Genomic DNA, 19360 nt, shown 5'->3' with positions numbered 1-19360 from the left:
ACCTAGATTCGACTGATCTTTGTGTTAAAATCAACGTACAGACATAACATTACATCTTAAGTAAATGATAGACTTCAATAATATATACACATATATATTAAACTTATGTATTTTCAGAAGAGCTCTATTATTCGTGTGTTACTATAAAACAATGTTGTTTATAATTGAAGCTGGGAACAGTTTGGTAACAAAGAGCAAGGAGATGAGGTAAAGATATAACCTTGCAAATGGAAGAATCAATGCTCTTTTTTAGCTGTCTATTGACATTTGCAACTATTAAAGAAATATTTTACTTTTATCTTGTAGAGGTCTATGTTGTTGCTTTTCATGGATGGTCATCACAACAAACTGCCGTTACCTTAAGGTGGAAAATTTTGCAGGAGGTAGCCTATGATGCTAACAAATATCTCCGGTCCCAGTTGATTTGGTGCTTCTTATACATGTAACTATCTCCAAAGGCACTTTAATAGATGAAACAATTGCAGAAAATAAATGCCAAGATAACGAAAAGACGTTTGATTTATTCATCAATATGTACAGGCAAGGAATTAGAAAGGATTTTTCCCGTTGGTGCAGGTTGACGGACGAACTAACAGATGCATTTAGTTCGGCGTTGATTCTCAGCGACTCAAAAGCGGCTCTTAGCGGCTAGAGAAATTATTGCAGAAAAAAACGTGGTGGGTATGCTGCAAAGATTACACAAACCGCCAGATGCCCCCATTGATACGTGTACAGAATAAATTTGGTGCAGTCCAGATGGTGTCCGAGTATTTTTTCGTGAAATAGATATCACACTCTAGTTTACATGATGTTGTTTGATCGGGAATTATTTGCATAAATCATAATATTTTGGCAATTGGAAGTGATATATATAACGTCATTATGGTTAAATTGTTTTCATAGAATTTTTTTTTCCGAAATGTTCCCCCTGCAAAACATTGAACTCGTCGTGCTAAAGCAACATCTTCAACATGGCCGCCTACTCTTCAAAATGAGCATGCATTCATATTTGTTGGTCTTCGATTAGATTAAGGTATTCAATGTACAGACGGAGCTTGTGGAGGTGGTTCTGATGTCTGAGCACACGGGGAGCCAGTCTTCCTCCCACGGGGGTGATCGTGGGCGGCGGCGGAGCCGTAGGAGGGGTGGAGGGGGTCGCGAGGGGAGAGAGACAAGACCAAGGAGTCGGGTAAGGAAGGGCTTGAAGTTATGATATGGGCCTGATACAGCACATATGACCATCATCCGACGAAACAAGCGTATATAGAGACAACAACAACAACATTACGCTCTTGACCGTGTGTCTTAACAGAACCCTAGACTCTTCATGTGATGAGTAACGGTACATAACGTTATACAAAATATTAAAGCTTTGATTACAAAATATAACGTTAACGTTATTCGTTCCGACTATGTCTTGATTTACCATCATTTATGATTTATCATTATGATTTTACCTTCCAGGAAAAAGATAAGGACAACAGTGCCAGTGGTCCCAGTGGGAGTGGCCCCATCAAAGCTCCTATCATCTTAGCCAAACCCCACACTGAGAAGGTAAACTATGAATATAGCTATTACTAGTATGCCTCTCTAGCTTGGTGACGAGTGCCAGGTCGTGACAGTGTGCTCAGAGTAGTTTTTGATAGAGGATCTATTACCTTTAGACATTAGTGTATAATGTTAAATAATTATATGTAATTTTTTGCCATGAGTTGTAACGTTATCCAATTATGTTGCATATCAGTGTAATGTTTGTAATCTTTGCCTCTCCGCCAATGCAAAGGACAAGTAGATTGTGGTACCTTGCCATTGTATTTCAAGTAAATCAGATAACCGAAGTAACGGTAAAGTGGCAAGTAAAGCTTTCCATCATTTTCTAATGAAAAATTTCTCCAGAATCGAGACTCCAGCACCAGTGGCAGTGGTTCATCAGACAGTAAACCCATCGTCCTGATCAAACCCAGGGAGGACACATCATCTGCCTCCTCCTCACAGAGTACCACGTCTGGCACAGCTGCTGCACAGGTCAGTCATGGTCTATGTTTTACTGCTATGTGATAACATTACCAGTAGATGTGAAATGTCTGCTACCATGTTTTGCTGCCCTGTATTTATCACTTTTTTCATCAAGTAGAATGAGCCAATACAGATTTCCATCTGCTGTCTCCTAGGTGGCTCCTAGTGATGGTTTCCATGGGGACCAGAGCGGGCGTGGCCAGCCCACCCAACAGCCGACCTATCAGATCCAGCGTAATGTGTCATCTGTGGCAGCCTTCTCTGAGAGTCAGTACTTTCATAGAGTACACTTCCTGCTAAGTCTCCAGTGTAGAATGGCATAACTTGTTGTTTATGAGATCATTTTAGGCTAATATCTTGATGGGGTGTGATGAGAATTTTGTTTACTCTGTATGTCAATGATTATTTACAATAGATTCATTATCCTGCAAGTGATCATCTGACCTTATGAACTATCAAAGGAACAAAGCAATAACATGAATGATAACTGTCTAAGAAGCGCCACTCATGTGGCATGAATTAATTTTGGGCATGACCAAGTGTACAGTATCTGTCAAATTATGATACTCTCATTGCAGCATGACTTTTAACTTGTATGAAATATCAAAATACCTTCCCATATTCTTCCCATGGTAGGTAGTCAGACACGCCTGGCACCCCCACCAGAGATGACCCAGCCTGTCAAACTGGTGGACGACAGTCTGAACTGGTGTGACAGCGGCATAGAGGTAGGTCTGAATTTTGCATTATAGTGAGTGAGCATATAGTGAGTGAATGCTTCAGTAAGTTGGTTTGTAACCAACATTCATGGAATCTCTATATGACTTACACAAATTGATGGATGATTTCTATATGAGAGATATTATATCGGTGTCCATTCTCCATGTTTAGATGTTACTGGATCAGACAGACTTCCTGGTGGTTGGTGTTGTTGGGATGGAAGGTGTGGGCAAGTCTACCATCCTGTCACTACTGGCAGGGAACCATCCAGAACAATCTAACAGGTAAAGACTTGAATATGTGATACGTAGTAATGATTCATCAGGACTTCTCAAATGCACCATTCAGCATAGGAAGGTAACAAGGCAATTTTTAAAGTACAGATTAGTCTGTGTAACACAAACTCTGCTGTCCTGGGCTGTAACTGGCCCCTCCCCACAGATGTAGGGCGGGCTGCTATAAGCGAGATTTTAGCGAGCTAAGTGCAGATTATCCAAGTTTTATTGTAATAAACTATGGATCTTACGTCCAGGAATAAGCATTTATCTATTTGGAAATCAACAAAATTTGTCTTGCTTGAATTGCAGGTAAGTCCAAACTGAAAAAAAACCTGCAGTTTGATTGACATGACTGTTGTTTCAAGATGAAACTGCATCATTGGCACTTCAAGACTTACTGTACTCTCAAACCTTTGCTGCAGGAGCTTTGTGTTTAAACCCCAGACAGAGGAAACACTAGAGACCGCAGGACACCAGACGGTGGGGGTGGACTTGTTTGTTACTTCTGAGAGGATCATCCTTATTGATACACAGGTCAGGACATAGTGGCTGTGTTTTCTGGTCTTTTGTTGAAGGATTGTATATAAAGAGGGAAACATTGTGTATAAATTAGGAAAGATATTCAGGTCCAGGTAAAAGGTAATATGGTATTGATGAGCAGGATATACATGTCTAAAAAGGGGTCAATATAGAATAGTAAAATTCGAAGTCTGTAAAATCATGTAATGCCTGTTTAAAACCATATCCCCTGACTCCCACCAGCCCATCCTGAGTGCCTCCGTGCTGGACCAGCTGATCCACAATGACAGGAAGCTGCCCCCTGAGGTTGGCCTGGCAGAGAACTGGGCGGAGGTGCTGTCCCTGCAGCTGGCTGCCTTCCTCATGACGGTGTGCCATGTGGTGGTGGTGGTGCAGGACTGGTTCACTGACATCAACTTGTACAGGTGCGGGATGATTTATCTATATTTCTTTTATTATATCTTTCTCGAATATGTGAGATAAATCTTCAACAAATTCAAGATCAAGTTGGATTCTTTTTATTATTTCCCGATCAGATACTAAATTAAAGACTTTTACAATGTAAGAATGGGAAACTGATTCAAGACTATGGATTTCTTGAATCTCTATATCAATTACTTCTTTTATGTTTCTTTCTGGTACAACTGGAAATTTGTAATGGCTAAGGTCAGAAGAAACTGTAGGAACTGTGATTTTGTGTTGTCAAAAGTTTGTTTGCAGGAACATTGTTCTCACAGTAAAAGCAGGATTAATCTGACTGTGTCACCCGATTCAGTCTTTCTCCACACCCAAGAAGTGTTCTGTTCCCTTCGTACCAGATTCCTGCAGACAGCGGAGATGTTGAAGCCCCCCACCCCTGCTCCCAGCCATGACGCCCCCTCTTCCAATGTGTCATTGGACACAGAGGGGGACTACTTCCCCGCCGTGGTGTTTGTCCAGAACAGGGCCACACGGGAGGACTTCCAGCCCAGCAGGGTCCAGGCCATGAAGACTACTGTGGACAGGCTGCTGCAGCATGCTAGTATGAGGTCAGCCTTTTGTTTAGAAACCTTTTCCCTAAAGTCACAATTTCAAGTTTATAACTAGCACTTGACTCACAGATTTCTGAATGTGTTAACTGCTTTGTACTTTCTATCATTATCACTCACTCAGCCTTTATCTAGCCTTCAGACCAAATCATTCATGACTCTACAGAAATCACCCAACTGAAACATTCTACACTCACAGGTACAAGAATTCAGTGTCTATGAGTCTGAATGGACTGATGCCTGCTCAGCAAAAGAGCCCAAGTAGGGATGTCAGTCTGTTCCTCTTCCCTGACTTCCCACACAAACCAGCCAAGCAGAATGGCAAGATGGATGGTAAGTTTGTAGAGTGTGTGAGCATGTATAGGCTTTTTGCATGTCGCTACTTTTGTACAGCAATGAACAGTCATATGTCTGATGTGTCATTAATGTACAGCAGTTGTGTGACCACCAGTTAGTAGACTGATGAATCTGTTGCTACTTTTTAAAAAGCCTATTAAACCCCTACACACCACAGGAGTGGCCTCAGTCCTGAGCCTGGTGCCAGACTATCAGGGTCACCCCAGCCCACAGGCGCTAACCGACTCCTTCAGGAACCAGATCTTCTCTGTGCCCAGGACTCCTCTCACCCACCACTCACTCACCGAGAAAAACTGGTAAGGCAAGAATTTTCAAGTCGGGGATGATTCAAGTTCTAAAGTATGTTCTAGAAAGCTTGCTACCTGCTAGCAGTAAAAGGATTACTTGTTATCAATTTTAATAAAATAATTATTGCCTGCTAAGGGTTGTTTGAGAACTTGATTGGTAGTATCATACCTCAGGATGATGACATCCTTTCATTGTCATTTTTTACTGTTAGGACCTAAGGTTCAATGCTTTCATGATGCATTACAGTAAGTCTCCTCCTTATTCCCCCAGGTTCCACTATGCTGCCAGGACATGGGAGGGTGTGAGGAAGTCTAACCTGATGGCAGAGTACAGCCGACTGCTGACCTGACTAATGTAAGACTAAGAGGACAACAACACAGCAACAGCTAGCTTTGCCCTCCCAGGGAGCAATTGCCAGGAGGGACAACAGCTTGGCTGACAAGAGAGGGAGAGAGAAAGGGGCTAAAGAGAAGCTGGATACAACCAATAGCTCTCACTACCCATACAGCTTCTTTTGGGAAATGGTGGTCAGAACATTGGAGTTGGTTTGAGTTGTAACGTACAACAGAGATGAGGCTAAAAATAGGTATCACAGAATAAGATCAATACAACAGCTGGATGTTAGCATACAGCAGAAAGCGCTGTTGCACGTGGCTTGTGGGTGTATGTACCAATGCAGCTACGATGTCTTTGAGAAGTCCATGACAGTCTTATATAATTCATGGCTATATGGATACCCAAATGTTATGCCAAGTATATGCCAGTATGCTTAGTGTTCACAGCTGGTAGATACATTCTGTAGAATACTGGTGGTGTGGCCCAGTAAATTGTGCATCTGGCTGTTGCCATGATGAGACACTGATGGTTGCTTACAGATATTGGATTGGGTTTAAGGATTTAATGGGACACACCAATGAGTCATTGGCAATGACTGTCCACTCTGCAGCAGGCAAGGTCTATTTTGAGTCAACAACTAAAGAATGCAAGCAACTGTCTTACCAAGAACTTTATTTCTTGATTCCACTTGTATGAAGATATATTGTTAATTATCATTAGATGTATGGGTTGACATTGATCGTGTTTGTCATGCACATATACTACATGTAACTGCTGCATACTCTTGAATGCTTGAGGAATTGTGCCTCTGTATAAACAAGTATGACTTATATAACTGCAGCCTGCTTTTTATTTGGAATGTTGACACGAATAAAAGATACATGTTAATTTCTGATGTTTAAGCAAGTTGAATCCCAAGATATAAAAAGTGTGTCAAAACTCAAGTTAACCTCATAGAACTTATGCCAATCTTGGAATTGAACTGCTATATAAGTCACAACAGTCAATATACAAAGGCACCTATTATTACATAAAACTGAACAATAAGAAATGTAATAAAGTGAAAGATTGGCATTTCGAATTAATTGCCTTTTGCTCCATTTTTTTTCAATATACACTTATAGATCATAGCATAGCTGACAAGTATGTCAATTCAAAGCAGAAAAGCCCAGCAAGTGACTAGAAATAAATGTATGTTTTTCCCATCTATTTTTTCTCTGGCTAGTCTTTATTAACACCAGGTAGCTCCCACGACGAAACCAAGCCTTGTGTTAAGACGACACTAAAACATTCTGTTGTACAGCTTCCAAGGATGATGGAACAAGAAGTGGTGCCAATACCACATGCAGTGTACATGATTTTATCCACGGTTTGAACAGCTTAGAATCCTTTCAAGCAATGAATCCATGTGAAGACAAGACTTTGCTGTCTACAGTAAAACTCTAACTTCTTTTCTTCATGCAAGCATATACATAGTACAGTTGCATCTCCATGGAGCCTCATCTTACTGTAGACACAAGGCTGTTGTCTATAGTACTATTAGTATTACAAAGTGTTGATGTACTACCAGTGTATGACATTTATCTGAACTGGATCTGGCTGATACGTAGTCCTATGCAGTCCTTGCCAACCTCTGAAACCTGGAAAAGGAAAGAATCACAGGTTTAGAATAGCATTTAAGCAGCAGATACTGTTTTTGTGGTAAAAAAACAAGTGTTTGCATACAAATTAGCAGAGACACCTATTGATTGAAGAAAACGTAAACATCAGAAAGCAACAATGTTCCAGAGATTTCTGCAATGGGCACGACAGTGAACTGTGCTGATGTATGAATGCTACACACACAAAGCAGATGGAAATATGCTTACCTTGCAGATGGTGCAGACAGACCCCTTGAACTGTGGCTGGTAACATGCCCCACACAGGGGACATTTCTCAACTGGCTTCCCTCTGTAGGATAAGGACAAAACACAAGTCAGAAATTGTCATGTGGACAACTGCATTTTGCCCAGACAACCAAAGTTACAAGTAACATCAAAGTAGTATTTGAATGATGCAAACAACAGTTGAAGAACCATTGAACTTACCTATAGATTGGCTTGTATGTGGATGCACAGATGTCAAACGGGTTGTGTTGGTCGTACTCCAGCTCATGTGTATCAGTCAGGTTCTTCTCACATGCCTGAAGAATCTTTCGTGTCTAAAGGAAAAGCAGCTTGTGTCAAACATACTGTAATTTAAAGGGGCATTCCACTCCAGAAGGGAGTATTGTTTTCCAATAGATAATGTGTCAATGAATACATAATCAGCCGAATTTTGTGGAATTCACCTTGGGATGAATTACGTGATGTGTGTTTTATAAAACAATAATGACACTCACTAAACCCATGCAGACCCTACCCATGCATTCCCTATATGCATAGACACTTTGTTTATCGTACATATTTTCGGAATAACTGAGGTACGCTAAGCACACCGAGAAGGGAAATTGCTCATAAGATAGCAAAGAATACAAGAACAAGACCAAATTTCTTAGCGAACCTGAAATTAGTTTTGTAACCTTACCTAAAAGTTTTGCATTGTGTTCAGCTATAGGATTAATTCAATTAGAGGGTACTTGGGGAGTTTAGTAGTACATTGAATGCTTTTGAGGCATGTCGAGCAACTGGGTACTTTATCGTATAATGTGAAGTAGTATGCAGTTATCACTTCCTAAAATTGATATCTATCGGAAAATAACACTCCCGTGTGGAGTGGAATGCCCCTTTAAGAACAGTGAGCTCCCAAATGTTGTCAGGATTTAGTTGTCTACTTTACAGACATCAAGGTAATGTCAATAGTTCACAAGCTGTAGCTGTGAACTTTCTTGTTGGGAAGGGAAATTAGAAGGGAAAATTAGAAAAAAAAGGGAAATTAAAAGGATATGAAAAGGGAAATTAGATGACGACAAACATGCCTACCTGTTGTGCCACCTCAGGTTTGGGACCCAGCTCCAACAGTCTTCTGGCAAACGATGCAGCTGTCTTGAAATTCTTGAGCTTGAAGAACAAGTTGAGAGCCGTCCTCAGGGTGAGGATGAGGTGAATGGGCTGCAGCTGGGTGTGGGTGAAGTATGCTGCCATCTGGGGGAACAAAAACTTTGGTTAACAAACCAACAGTAACAGATTTTGAGGTATGCTTTTTGATCTAGTTATCCTACTCCATGCTTTACTGATGAGGCCTTAGCCTGGAAACATTGACATATTGACTTTTGCTCAAGTCAGTATCATATTCAAACCCCACAGTACCTGTTCAAAACAATCAACTATCATCTTCAAGTCAACACAAACTCATTGAACCTGAGATTATAGGGACAGTAAAAGTGGTAATTGAAAAGTCAACAGCGATGCCTGACCTCACAGATGCGTTTCTGTTGGTCCAGATTTGCCTTGGGCTGCTCCTTGCGGGAGATCTCCATGGACAGGCCTACAATGTACTCCTTACAGATAGCAAGCAGCTGCTGTGCCTGGATGTAAAGAGATCACAGGGGTAAGTATCATGAGTGGAACACTGAAGTTGAAATATTTCAATGTAGTAATTTAAGGATAGTGAGTGAGTGAGTGAAATTGTACATTTGTATCACCCACATCATGAAATGAACCAGTACATCAAAAAGGATCTTGTTCTACATAAGATAAGAAATCTGCATCTTCATCTGTCAAAAGTTTGTACTGACTTGAACTTAGTCGTAAGAGTTAAAAGTTTGATGAAGATAACTTGCTTCTGAGATTTCCTGTTTGTTGTCCACCACCAGGAGCGGCACACTCAGCAGGAGGCTGCGGAAACGTTCCGCCGCCTCTTGGAACTTCCCACCGGTCGTGAGCTGGTAGCACTGCTGTAGTCTCTGCACCAGGTCGTTCAGCTTCAGACCTACTGCTGCCATGCCAGCACGGGCACCTGCTTCTTTCCTACACACCAAAACATCAACATCAAGCTTTGGGGCTGAGCTATGTGTAGAATAGGCATGTAAAAATTGCACTACCCATAGAAGATCTTCATTGTGAGTTAGGCTAGAGCTTTTGATAAATACACTGATACAAATGTCTTCTTGACCTCAAATAAGATTCAAAATGGCCGCTATCTTTTTTGTTATTTCATACATCATACTAAAGGAAAACCACTTCATTTCACAAGTACACATCAACTCAAGTTCAATGATAGAAGGACTGACCAGTTTCGGTGTGGATAGCCAAACAGGTTGGGCAGCGATGGGACACCAATGTATGCAGTGCGAGCGCGAGCCATGGTCAACATGAACAGGCTCTGGTAGGTGGAGAAGTCCACAACTCCCACTTGGTCATGAAGCAACTGGAAAACAAAACCCAAGTCTTAGTTACAAACATTATAAACATTAATCACATACTGTTAAAAACTCCAATACTCTGCAGTGTTATTTGATGTATGTGGGTAGGACATATGGGTAGGCTAGGACATGACAAAATTTCCATCTTATGAATGGAATAAGAGGAAGTTTTCTGCTACAGTGAGCTGGTCTACCTTACCCTGAAGGCAGTTTCGAAGGATCCAGCTAAGATGTGGTCCACAGGAAGCTGGGAGTTGTTGCACCACACCTGGCCCTGGCTCACACCCTTGGTGGGCGGGACGAAGTAGCCCTCCTCATCCCCTCCCATGGCTGGACCTGGACCAACATCCTTTGGGACACAATGCAAGGTTTGGTCAGTCCCCTACTTCAATGGCATTCACAAGCACTCACTATATGTATGAAAATTAAGGTGACTCATACCTGCTATTTGTATATGCCATGTAAATAAATCTACTGCTTGTATGAATTACAATGGTTATGTTCCTTAAGGACATCAATGTCTTACCAGGTCAGCAGGCAGTTCCAGGTCCTCATCTCCCACATCCCAGCCTGCATCCTCCCCATCTCCACCCAGTCCCTCCTCATCCAGACCCTCACCTGTCGTGCCCCAACCACCCTCTGGGAACAGAAATATCACAGTTAAGTGTGATGCAGATGCACTCAAAAATCAGAGTCTTAGATGTCTAGATGCAATTTTTCTGTCTGTTGGGATAACTCTATCTTTGAGCAATATGGAATTACCTTTATCTATGATACACCTTACTCAACAAACAGACCAAGGGACTTCTACCCAACGTACCATCATCAATGATGAGTTCTGCATCGTCTCCCCAGGCTCCTCCTGCCACATCCTCTATCTCATGTTCCGCTGCCAAAGCTTTGCCCTTCTGGGTCATGGCACTCTCAAAGAAGCCCTTAGTGACTGTCAGGAGAGGCCAGTTGGTTTCCCACTGTAGGCAGGGAGGTGGTGGCGCCATCAGCTTGGCACTGGAATCCACTTCAGGCAGCTACAAGGTGACAGATCAATAAAATATCACAAGATGCTCATGTAAAACATATTTATTTCCTAACAACGGTTGGTACTGTTACTGTCAATAGGTAAGTATGCATAACGTTATGTGGCTGAACACTCATATACTAGTATTTGTTTTACCTTGTCCTTTTCAGGATCAAAGGTCTCACGAATGGCATCAGCTTCCTCCTCCAGTCCATGGGTGGCAGCTGTCAGGTAAGCTAATGACTCTGCAGGAAACACATCAAACAACAGCCTTAATGTGTATCGACTCAACATCATTCATTCCAAACCATGAACAAAATTCTACAAGACCAATATATAACAACAGCCTATGTATCACTTACACTAAGTAAGGAAGAGCCACTGTGTATAAAGGATCAATTTTAAGAAAGGCACTTACTCTGTCCACAGGCACGTAGAATTTTTGTCCTCTCTGCAACATCTCCCAGGAACAGGGCATTCTGGTAGTGTCCACTGGTGTCCTTCCTAATCTCAGCTGCACAGAAGTGGTGAGGAACAGGACATGAGTGCAAACCCACTACAACATCAAATGTTGCCTGCAACATGGACACCAATTTCAAATCATCCATAATAATAAGGAAGCATTTGAGATGATTCATTGACCACTTACCAATCTTCATCATCTTGCGCAGCTTGTCCAGGTTCCCCGTGATGAGATAGAGGAAGGACAGCTTGTCGAAGTTCTTGGTTCTCTGGTAGGCCATCTCCACCACCTGGTGGTTCCCTTGCAGCAGGGCCATCTCACCCAGACGGTTCCAGCAGCTCTTGTCATCAAGGGCCTTGGCAGCCTCAAGGGCAACCTAAAGAGTTTGGTTATAAACATTGGTTTTCTCAGATTATGAAGCATGTGGCATGAGGTAACAACTTAAAAATGTCCCACATTTCAACTGCAAAATCAAAAATCATAATGACAATAACACTTATCAAAAGGAAAGAATCAACATCTTGGGAGAAATGCTGTGCCAAAAATAGTCTTTCTACAGAAGCTGTTTTCAAATTTTACTGATATGACTGAGTAGTCCAGTATGATACCTCAATGTTGCCACACTCCAAAGCCAGTCCAAAGCGAGTCTTCTCATCCTTTACAAAGTGCAGGGCTACCTCGGGGTACCCCTTCTTCTGTAGATAGGCAATGATGGACTGACCTACCAGTTTGGCATTCCGCACCATGTGCAGAACCTAGAGACAGAAAGGCGAAGGGGACAGATGTCAAATGAAAACTGACAACAATTTGTGATAGCTATTTCTTATTCTGGCTCTATTTGGCTCACAAAGTTCCCTGTCATGTAAAAAACACTCACCTTCTGCAACTGATATAATGGAAAGTACATTTCAAAGTACCATAACGAAAAAAAGCAGCTAACACTGCTGATGCTTGGAAGAGATCCCATACAACAGTTAGTTCAAGCAAAGATCATGTTCTTACCTCATCATATTTCCTGTTGATGAGAGCCAGTTTGAACCTGTACTCTGTAGGGTCGATACTGAGGACACGTGGCCGACAGTCCCTATCCAGGCAGTACACGCTGCTGCCCTTCACACGGGTGATGTAGATGGGCAGGTCCAGGGTACGGATGATGCCGTAGTCACTACACACAAATACAGATCAACATCTCACCATCAGTCCTACAAATCATAAGCTATCCATCAGTCAGCAATAGTCTAGCTGTGATCTACATGAACTAATCCTGAATACCTTATGTTTGACACGTACTATGCATCAATGAGTCAGCAGTACTGTTCATGCATGTGGATCCTTTTGGTGGTCAGTTATCCTACGTAACAATTGTGTGGCGAAAATAAGTACATTAAAAACTTTTAATTGTGATGAACCTACCCATTACTGATGGCATATTTGATGTGGTTGGATGTGGTGTAGATGAAGACCCCACTCTCGTCCCAGGCTCCACTCTTCACACGGACGTTCTCGTGGATGGTGCACAGGCTGTCCAGTTTGCGGTTGCAGATAGCAATCACTGTGATATCAGAGATAATGACACAGTCAACATTCTGACATAACAAACTTGATAACATTTGTGAACAAAAAGCAATATAAGACTAAAACTATTCACCACATGTGAGACAGGATAATAAGATTGCAAATGATCCAAATGCTTATAAACAAATTAATAAAATGAAACATATGCATGACAATAGTTTTCTTCATCGATATCTCTGAACAGTCTGACTCACCATGCTTGCTGAGGAGAGCCACGTGGGACATGTCACTGGACCAGATAACGTACTTGACCTTGGAGACACGAACAGTGCCCAGGGTTCTGATGGGACAGAAAATCATATGGTAAGCCTCTACATGACTCATCAGTACTGCGGCCCTGTTTTGGCTATATTCTGTCAATGCTTCAATGAAACTTACAACAAAGGTTCTATTTTCTAAAATCTCACACCATGTACCTTCTGACCAATAGACAAATGTTTAAAAAAAAACTTCTGGCCTTTATTCTGTTAACTTTGATGAAAGTATTCCAACCAACAAGTATGATCAGAACCCTACATGTTCAAGACAAAAAAATAATGTTCACAAGGTGGCTACTGGGAGTCTTCCAGTACTATATGAGGAACACTTACCTCTTCTGCTGCACATCAAAGAGAGTCATGCTGTCGGAATCCCTCAGCAACAACATCCCAGTACCAGCATAGAACACATCATCACAGTTGGGCACCTGCACTTTCTTAGTGATCTCATTCTTCAGGTTCTTTATCAAGATCTACCATGTAAAAACAAAGTCATATTAGTTATAATGCATCATGAAAGCAGAAAAACAGGCCTAGCAATCTTTAGAAATTGCATTTTGAAGACAGATTGGCAAGAAAATGTTCAATACAAATCAAATCAATGTTTTCCAAGCACAAAGCCGTATTTGCAATGGAACATTCACATGTGGTAAGGTTGGCTTTCTTAACAGAGCTGGAGGGTAGAAGAACCTACCGTATGTGTCCTGTCCAGAACAGCGAACCTGTTCCGTGCCACCCACACTGCACGCAGACCAGACGAACGTTTGCCCTCCGGGGCGTCAGGGCTGGAGGAATCCGTGTCCTTGGGAATGGCGTACAAGTCGTACGTGCTGTTCTCCACATTTGGGGTGCGGGTGGTCAGGAGTACTGCGTTTTCAGCAGGGTTATGAGACATGCTGTACACTGGATGTTTGGAACCACTGAAAGAGGAGCAACAATAAGTTAGACTTCATAACACATAATAACATTGATCTACCACATGCCTAGGATATACCTGTGCACTGACAGAGTAAATGTTCAATCACTTATCTGTAGAGCCTATAACTGGACAACATGACAGGCTTATCCAGGTGCCCCCATGAATTACTGTAGATATATTTATTTTCTTAAAAAGCAATGTGATAGTTTTTAGATAGCAGTAGAAAATTGTCCAGGTATTCCAATAGCTATAGTACCACTTAACAGAAAGGACTACATTCCTATGTCTTGAGTTTTGTTACCTTCTCAGCTGCATGACAGCCACATCCTTGGAGGAGTTGAAGTCCAGTTGCCTCAGGTAGCGCTCCTTCACATAGTACAGGATGTTTCCGTTTGTAGCATAGGCAGGACGTTCTCGCTCCAGCTTGAAGATGACCATCCCACTGTCGTGACCTAACACAACAGAAATGTTCCCACAAACTTGTCAGCAAAGGTTGATTTTATAGACTGTTTTCCCTATACTGGTGCGCTAAAAAGGACAGAGCCCTTCAGACTTTTCTGTCTGTAAAAAAACTACTGGTAATAGGTACTTTGAAAAACACAATGACTAGTCTTCCTTTCAAAGCAGTAAGAGTTATATAGTGAGAGGTAATTTTGCATTATCTACGGTGTGGTATAAAGCCTACCTGCTGCAAAGATGTTGAGGGTGGGGTGGGCAGCCATCACCCAGAATCGGTCGTGGTCGCGGCGGAAGGTCTGTACAGCCGTCCTGCAGAAACAACACATGAACAATATAAGCACACACACACCACACACATCTACCCAAGGTACTGTCACATAAGAGGGAAGTGCATTTCTGTTACCACTTCATGATTGCTGGAAAACTGCAAAGAGCCATGCAAACATCAAAAAGAAAGATGACGAAAAGTAAGGTACATAATGTTTGTTTTGCTTATACTTGATATTGCACTGTGGTAGTAGCCCACTCACATTCAAAGAATTGTTTTACGTACCCATACAAAAAACAACACGAAAAACACATCTGTGGCCAGACCAACTTTTTATCAACACATGAGCATGATTCAATTGCTCCTCTTAAACAGAATTTTGAAGCCTGTTTTGTTTGTAAACAACTGTTATTAAAAATTCAATCAGCCAGTGAAAAAACAGACAGATAAATAAACAATCCCAGGCTTGTCTCCTTATGCCAATTAGAATATATATTTGCAAAATTTTTGCCATCTGCCCATTTCACAGAACTTGCAAGAGAAGACACAGAAGGCTCCACAGAGCAATATCAAACCTTTGTCCTCTCTTTCCACTACTGGGCAGCAGTAAACAAAATTGGGGCTCAATAAGTTAGGGCATGTAACTTGTAAGACAAGAGGAACTATCTAGAAGAAACAGTGACTGAAGGACTTATCTACTGAGGGAATCTTAGCCATGGATAAAGGAAAGTGCAAGAAAAATAAATAACTCTGGTCTACACTATGTTTTACTCATTGCTTTTTTACATTATGATAGTTGCTTCAAATGAATATGGTATGAATATGATAATTACACAGTATGCTACATTACAAGGATGATCAAAACAGAACCAGTAATAGAAAGGTATTTAATGCCTTAGTGGTTCATTACTAAAAAGCAAGAAGTAAAGACCAACTCCTACCTCTTGGACATGTCCCAGACCCTGATGCTCTTGTCCTCAGAGTTACTGAGGATGAGCTCCTGCCGGGGGTGGAACAGACAACATGACACGTTGTTGTAGTGGCCACGACAGGTGTCCACTTCCCAGGCCTTAGACTCTAAGGAATGAGGAAAACAGAAACAGTTAGGATAAATGCCATGAACACGTTACATACCTAAAAATTTATCATTCCAAATACATTATGTCAACCTTTGTTCAAGGCTTAAAATTACAAAGTTGTAATCATCACTGTGGTACAGTCCAATGGGACAGAGGAGATATTTGTGCTCTTTAATTTCGTTTTTCCAATTACAGTGAGTGTTTGTTCACTTCTAATGAAATCATGTCCCTCCCATTGTTTGCCCAGACTCACCGTTCATCCTCCACAGCTTGACCTGCCGGTCATCAGCACCGGACACAATCAGGGGCATGGAGGGGTGGAAGGCTGCCCAGTTCACCCCACGGTCATGGCCCTGGTGGACAAAATCAGTCTCTTAACAATGTACAAACTTCACATCAACAAAAGTACCTTGTGTCAGTCTAATCTAAAGGAGTTGTGTTGAACTTGAGAACACCTTTGAACGAGAAATCCAATATCCAAAAATTTATTTTAGCATTCCTATAAGTGTTGGATCTACAAGTAGTAATGTGCATCATTAGTAGTAGACATTACCTCCAACACATGCTTCACCACTGCATCGGAGGTCCCAAAGAGATCTGGTGTGTTGTCAGGCCGGTGTTCCACTCCACCTGGTCCTGGTGCCACGTTCTTCTTCCGTAATACTAGACCAGTGTACACATTGACAATGTAACACAATGATTTTCTCACATAAGACCCCTTACCATTGAACACCCGCCAAAGGAAAAGCTGTGAAAAGAAAAATGAAGAGGCTCAGAGCTGGCAGGTTTTTTTCGTGTGGTTTCAATGAACTTTTAAGTTTAAAAAATCTTCCTAGATGCCAAATTTGCCAATATCACAAATATGATATGATATGGTATGCAACAGAGCTGGAGTTTTGAAACAAGCTTTCAATATTTGCCCACAGTCCATGTCTACTGTTGGGAATAGACATGCCACCTGCCAGCTTTGTTACCACGATGAAAATAAATAAAAATGACTAGGATAGTGTAAACAAAACTCAAAACATAGCCAGATGAAATCATAACAGTGTGAGTGAGATTTAGCTGTGCTTTTCTAGGAGGCTGACTTTGTGGAGTGGTGACAGATCTAAGTCTTCCCTTTCAACTGCCCCATAGCATCCTGAGCATCCCCTAAATCCCTAAATAGAGTGGGGTTCTCTAAACTGTCTACTTTCTAATACTGTACATAGACCCTCCCACTTTAGGACTAGGGATGTCAGGGTAACAGAGCAGTGTCCAGGGATGCTGGGCTATCTTGTTCCTACCAGCTATGTCCCAGACACGGACAGTCTGATCCAGAGAGGCAGACACCACCATGTCTTCACTGGGATGGAACTGGGCACACATGACGTAGTGGTTATGTCCTGTCAGCACACTGCAGAAATGAGAGTCAAATACAATGTTCAAAATAAGATGGATCTATACCTATCAGTCTCTGAAATCAACCAGCTCTCAGAATATTTACAAAACCATCCATACAGAACCAGCAAGGACATGTGAAATACTGGTACACATTTTGTGAAGCATTTGGTGTGAATACTTCATCACGAATTATCTATCAAACAAAAGCCAAGTCCTAATTATATTTGTCACAACTGTTGTGTTCTACGTCTACAGACTTTTATTCCACAGCACTTCTTTCCACTTATTGTGATGTGTTAGATCAATCTGCATTACATGAAGAGATCAAACTGGCGTAATAGCTCACCATATACACGTCCGGGACTGCCAGTTCCAGACTCGAATGGTCTGGTCATCAGAAGCACTGATGATCCATGGGTATTCCTATAGAAAAGATTTGTAAAAAAAAATCACTAACAATATTTCTTAACTTGGATAGAGCCAGGCACTTTGATAGCATGCATGGTACAGAATGCTCAATCTTCAGTCTTTAAATTACAACAGTTAATATGATAGCCATAAGCTAAGCTACAGATTAGGAAAATGATATCCACAGTACGCTTTTATGATGCTGTATTAGAATAGGACATACATGGTGGAAGAAAGTTGTCCGGATATAATCCAAATGACCCAGCAATGTAAAGAGGCACCGGCGCTGCTTGTAGTTCCAAACCTGGAAGTCAAAAAAGGTCAGGTCAGATTCTGTTGACTTTCATTTTGTGTTCATTGAGATACACACTTAGCTTGACTGCAGCATTTGAATCTACTTACCAGGCATTATGGATTAAAACAGGACTGCTGGCCTAAAATTACAACCTGTGAATTACCCTTATCAAATACTTAACTTGCTTTACCAGTTCAAACAGGTAAATCTGGACAAGTTTATCTGAAGCAATTTTAACCATGCATGCACAACACTTCGAAGGAAATGATGGCAGAGAATTATTTCAAAACACCTTGATTTTGTAGTCATCTCCTCCTGACACAAACAGGGGCTGCTGCTGGTGGAAGCTGATACCTCGGACAGGTCCTGGGGAGGGGAGCAACGTGACATAATGATTTTTGGCACACAGACCTGGATCTGGATATGTACTGGGCAACATCTCTTTGGTTGGGGTAAATGCCCAGGAATTTACCCTGGTCTGATCTATGGCAGACAGCTCAAATGCAAGGCGACTTTCTTTCCTTCTTTCGGTGTACAACAGAAATATCACACTCAGAACTGTCAAAAAGACAGATACAGGAAAGTGAACATGTTTTTGCTCAAACTTTTAAGACTGTGATTGTCTCTTACCATCATGTTCGTCGAACTTGTCGATGAGAGTGCACATGCGGTAGTCCCAGAGCTGGATGACCCCATTGTGCAAACTGGCGAGGATCCATGGCCGCTTCGGGTGGAAAGCCAAACCTGAGAACATATATTTCGTCATCAACAACTACACGTCTGTTCTGATGGCGTCGCAAAGCTAAAAAATCCGACATGATCATAGAATAATTATGGGTTCACATAATTTGATCAAGCTTATCTGTACTATCACAACCTTTATCCTGTTCAAGACAGTATAAAGCAACTTTCTAAGAAAGACATGTCAAAATTCTTAGAAACCTATTCTTTTTCCCAAGAAATTCAGAAAAGATACCCACCTGTATCCAACTTCATTTGTACCCCCCTCCCCCCATTCATCTATCGCCTATCGAAAGGGACTTAACTCACCCTTCACTCGTGCCGACTTGGTCTCAAACTTGGTCAGCATGGTCTGAACGTAAATCAAGGTTCTGTGTGGTATAAGAATTGGGGATTCCGTGAGCTTGCACGTCAGATACTGGTGAAGATGTCCCCGGTTCCGCCGCACAGCTCAGAACCGGAGCAAAGATGGCCACGTCAACTCGCACCACGTCCCACACCCACAATGCACCGCGCTGGACGGCCGGGTTCAACTCTGACCTGACGTCAGTAGCAGACGACATCCTGGTAGACTCTATCAGACTCCTTGGGGTGGTTTAAAACAAAACTAG

The 19360-nt window shown here is 41.8% G+C and overlaps 2 protein-coding genes across 3 annotated transcripts; one reads left to right on the top strand and one right to left on the bottom strand.

The window, feature by feature from the left end:
• The first annotated feature begins 811 nt into the window (after positions 1–811).
• Positions 812–6623, top strand: LOC118421216 (protein SMG9-like). The gene is made up of 12 exons (XM_035828384.1): positions 812–1189; positions 1465–1554; positions 1897–2025; positions 2172–2283; positions 2653–2744; positions 2908–3020; positions 3437–3548; positions 3777–3958; positions 4352–4561; positions 4761–4894; positions 5076–5214; positions 5477–6623. The coding sequence occupies exons 1-12, from the start codon at positions 1073–1075 to the stop codon at positions 5553–5555; spliced, it is 1509 nt and encodes a 502-aa protein (XP_035684277.1). The 5' UTR covers positions 812–1072; the 3' UTR covers positions 5556–6623.
• LOC118421200 (coatomer subunit alpha-like) lies at positions 6200–19267 on the bottom strand. Of its 2 annotated transcripts, none has more exons than XM_035828365.1 (30): positions 19059–19267; positions 18639–18752; positions 18301–18374; positions 17937–18017; positions 17652–17728; positions 17209–17318; positions 16476–16591; positions 16176–16275; positions 15785–15920; positions 14802–14884; positions 14418–14568; positions 13892–14117; positions 13531–13670; positions 13135–13220; positions 12779–12917; positions 12368–12530; positions 11974–12120; positions 11552–11741; positions 11321–11416; positions 11059–11147; positions 10705–10912; positions 10411–10523; positions 10084–10233; positions 9753–9889; positions 9303–9489; positions 8937–9047; positions 8503–8664; positions 7630–7742; positions 7411–7492; positions 6200–7182 (listed from the first exon to the last, which is right to left on the bottom strand). In XM_035828365.1, the coding sequence occupies exons 1-30, from the start codon at positions 19096–19098 to the stop codon at positions 7123–7125; spliced, it is 3681 nt and encodes a 1226-aa protein (XP_035684258.1). In that variant the 5' UTR covers positions 19099–19267; the 3' UTR covers positions 6200–7122. The 2 variants fall into 2 exon arrangements, with proteins under 2 accessions (XP_035684258.1, XP_035684266.1); XM_035828373.1 differs by having other exon boundaries at positions 16476–16585.
• Positions 19268–19360: the final 93 nt, after the last annotated feature.

This window comes from Branchiostoma floridae, chromosome 1 (assembly GCF_000003815.2).
Source record: "Branchiostoma floridae strain S238N-H82 chromosome 1, Bfl_VNyyK, whole genome shotgun sequence".
Classification (NCBI taxonomy): Eukaryota; Metazoa; Chordata; class Leptocardii; order Amphioxiformes; family Branchiostomatidae; genus Branchiostoma; species Branchiostoma floridae.
This window is presented reverse-complemented; position numbering and strand designations above follow the sequence as displayed.

Bases quoted from the DNA above. Each gene is read 5' to 3' on its own strand.
- LOC118421216 (XM_035828384.1), top strand. From the start codon at position 1,073: ATGTCTGAGCACACGGGGAGCCAGTCTTCCTCCCACGGGGGTGATCGT. The intron at 2,026-2,171 runs GTCAGTCATGGT...GCTGTCTCCTAG, and splicing joins CTGGCACAGCTGCTGCACAG to GTGGCTCCTAGTGATGGTTT. The intron at 3,959-4,351 runs GTGCGGGATGAT...CCTTCGTACCAG, and splicing joins ACTGACATCAACTTGTACAG to ATTCCTGCAGACAGCGGAGA.
- LOC118421200 (XM_035828365.1), bottom strand. From the start codon at position 19,098: ATGCTGACCAAGTTTGAGACCAAGTCGGCACGAGTGAAGG. The intron at 14,885-15,784 runs GTAGGAGTTGGT...TTGTTTCTGCAG, and splicing joins GTCTGGGACATGTCCAAGAG to GACGGCTGTACAGACCTTCC. The intron at 14,569-14,801 runs GTAGGCTTTATA...CTGTTGTGTTAG, and splicing joins CCTCAACATCTTTGCAGCAG to GTCACGACAGTGGGATGGTC.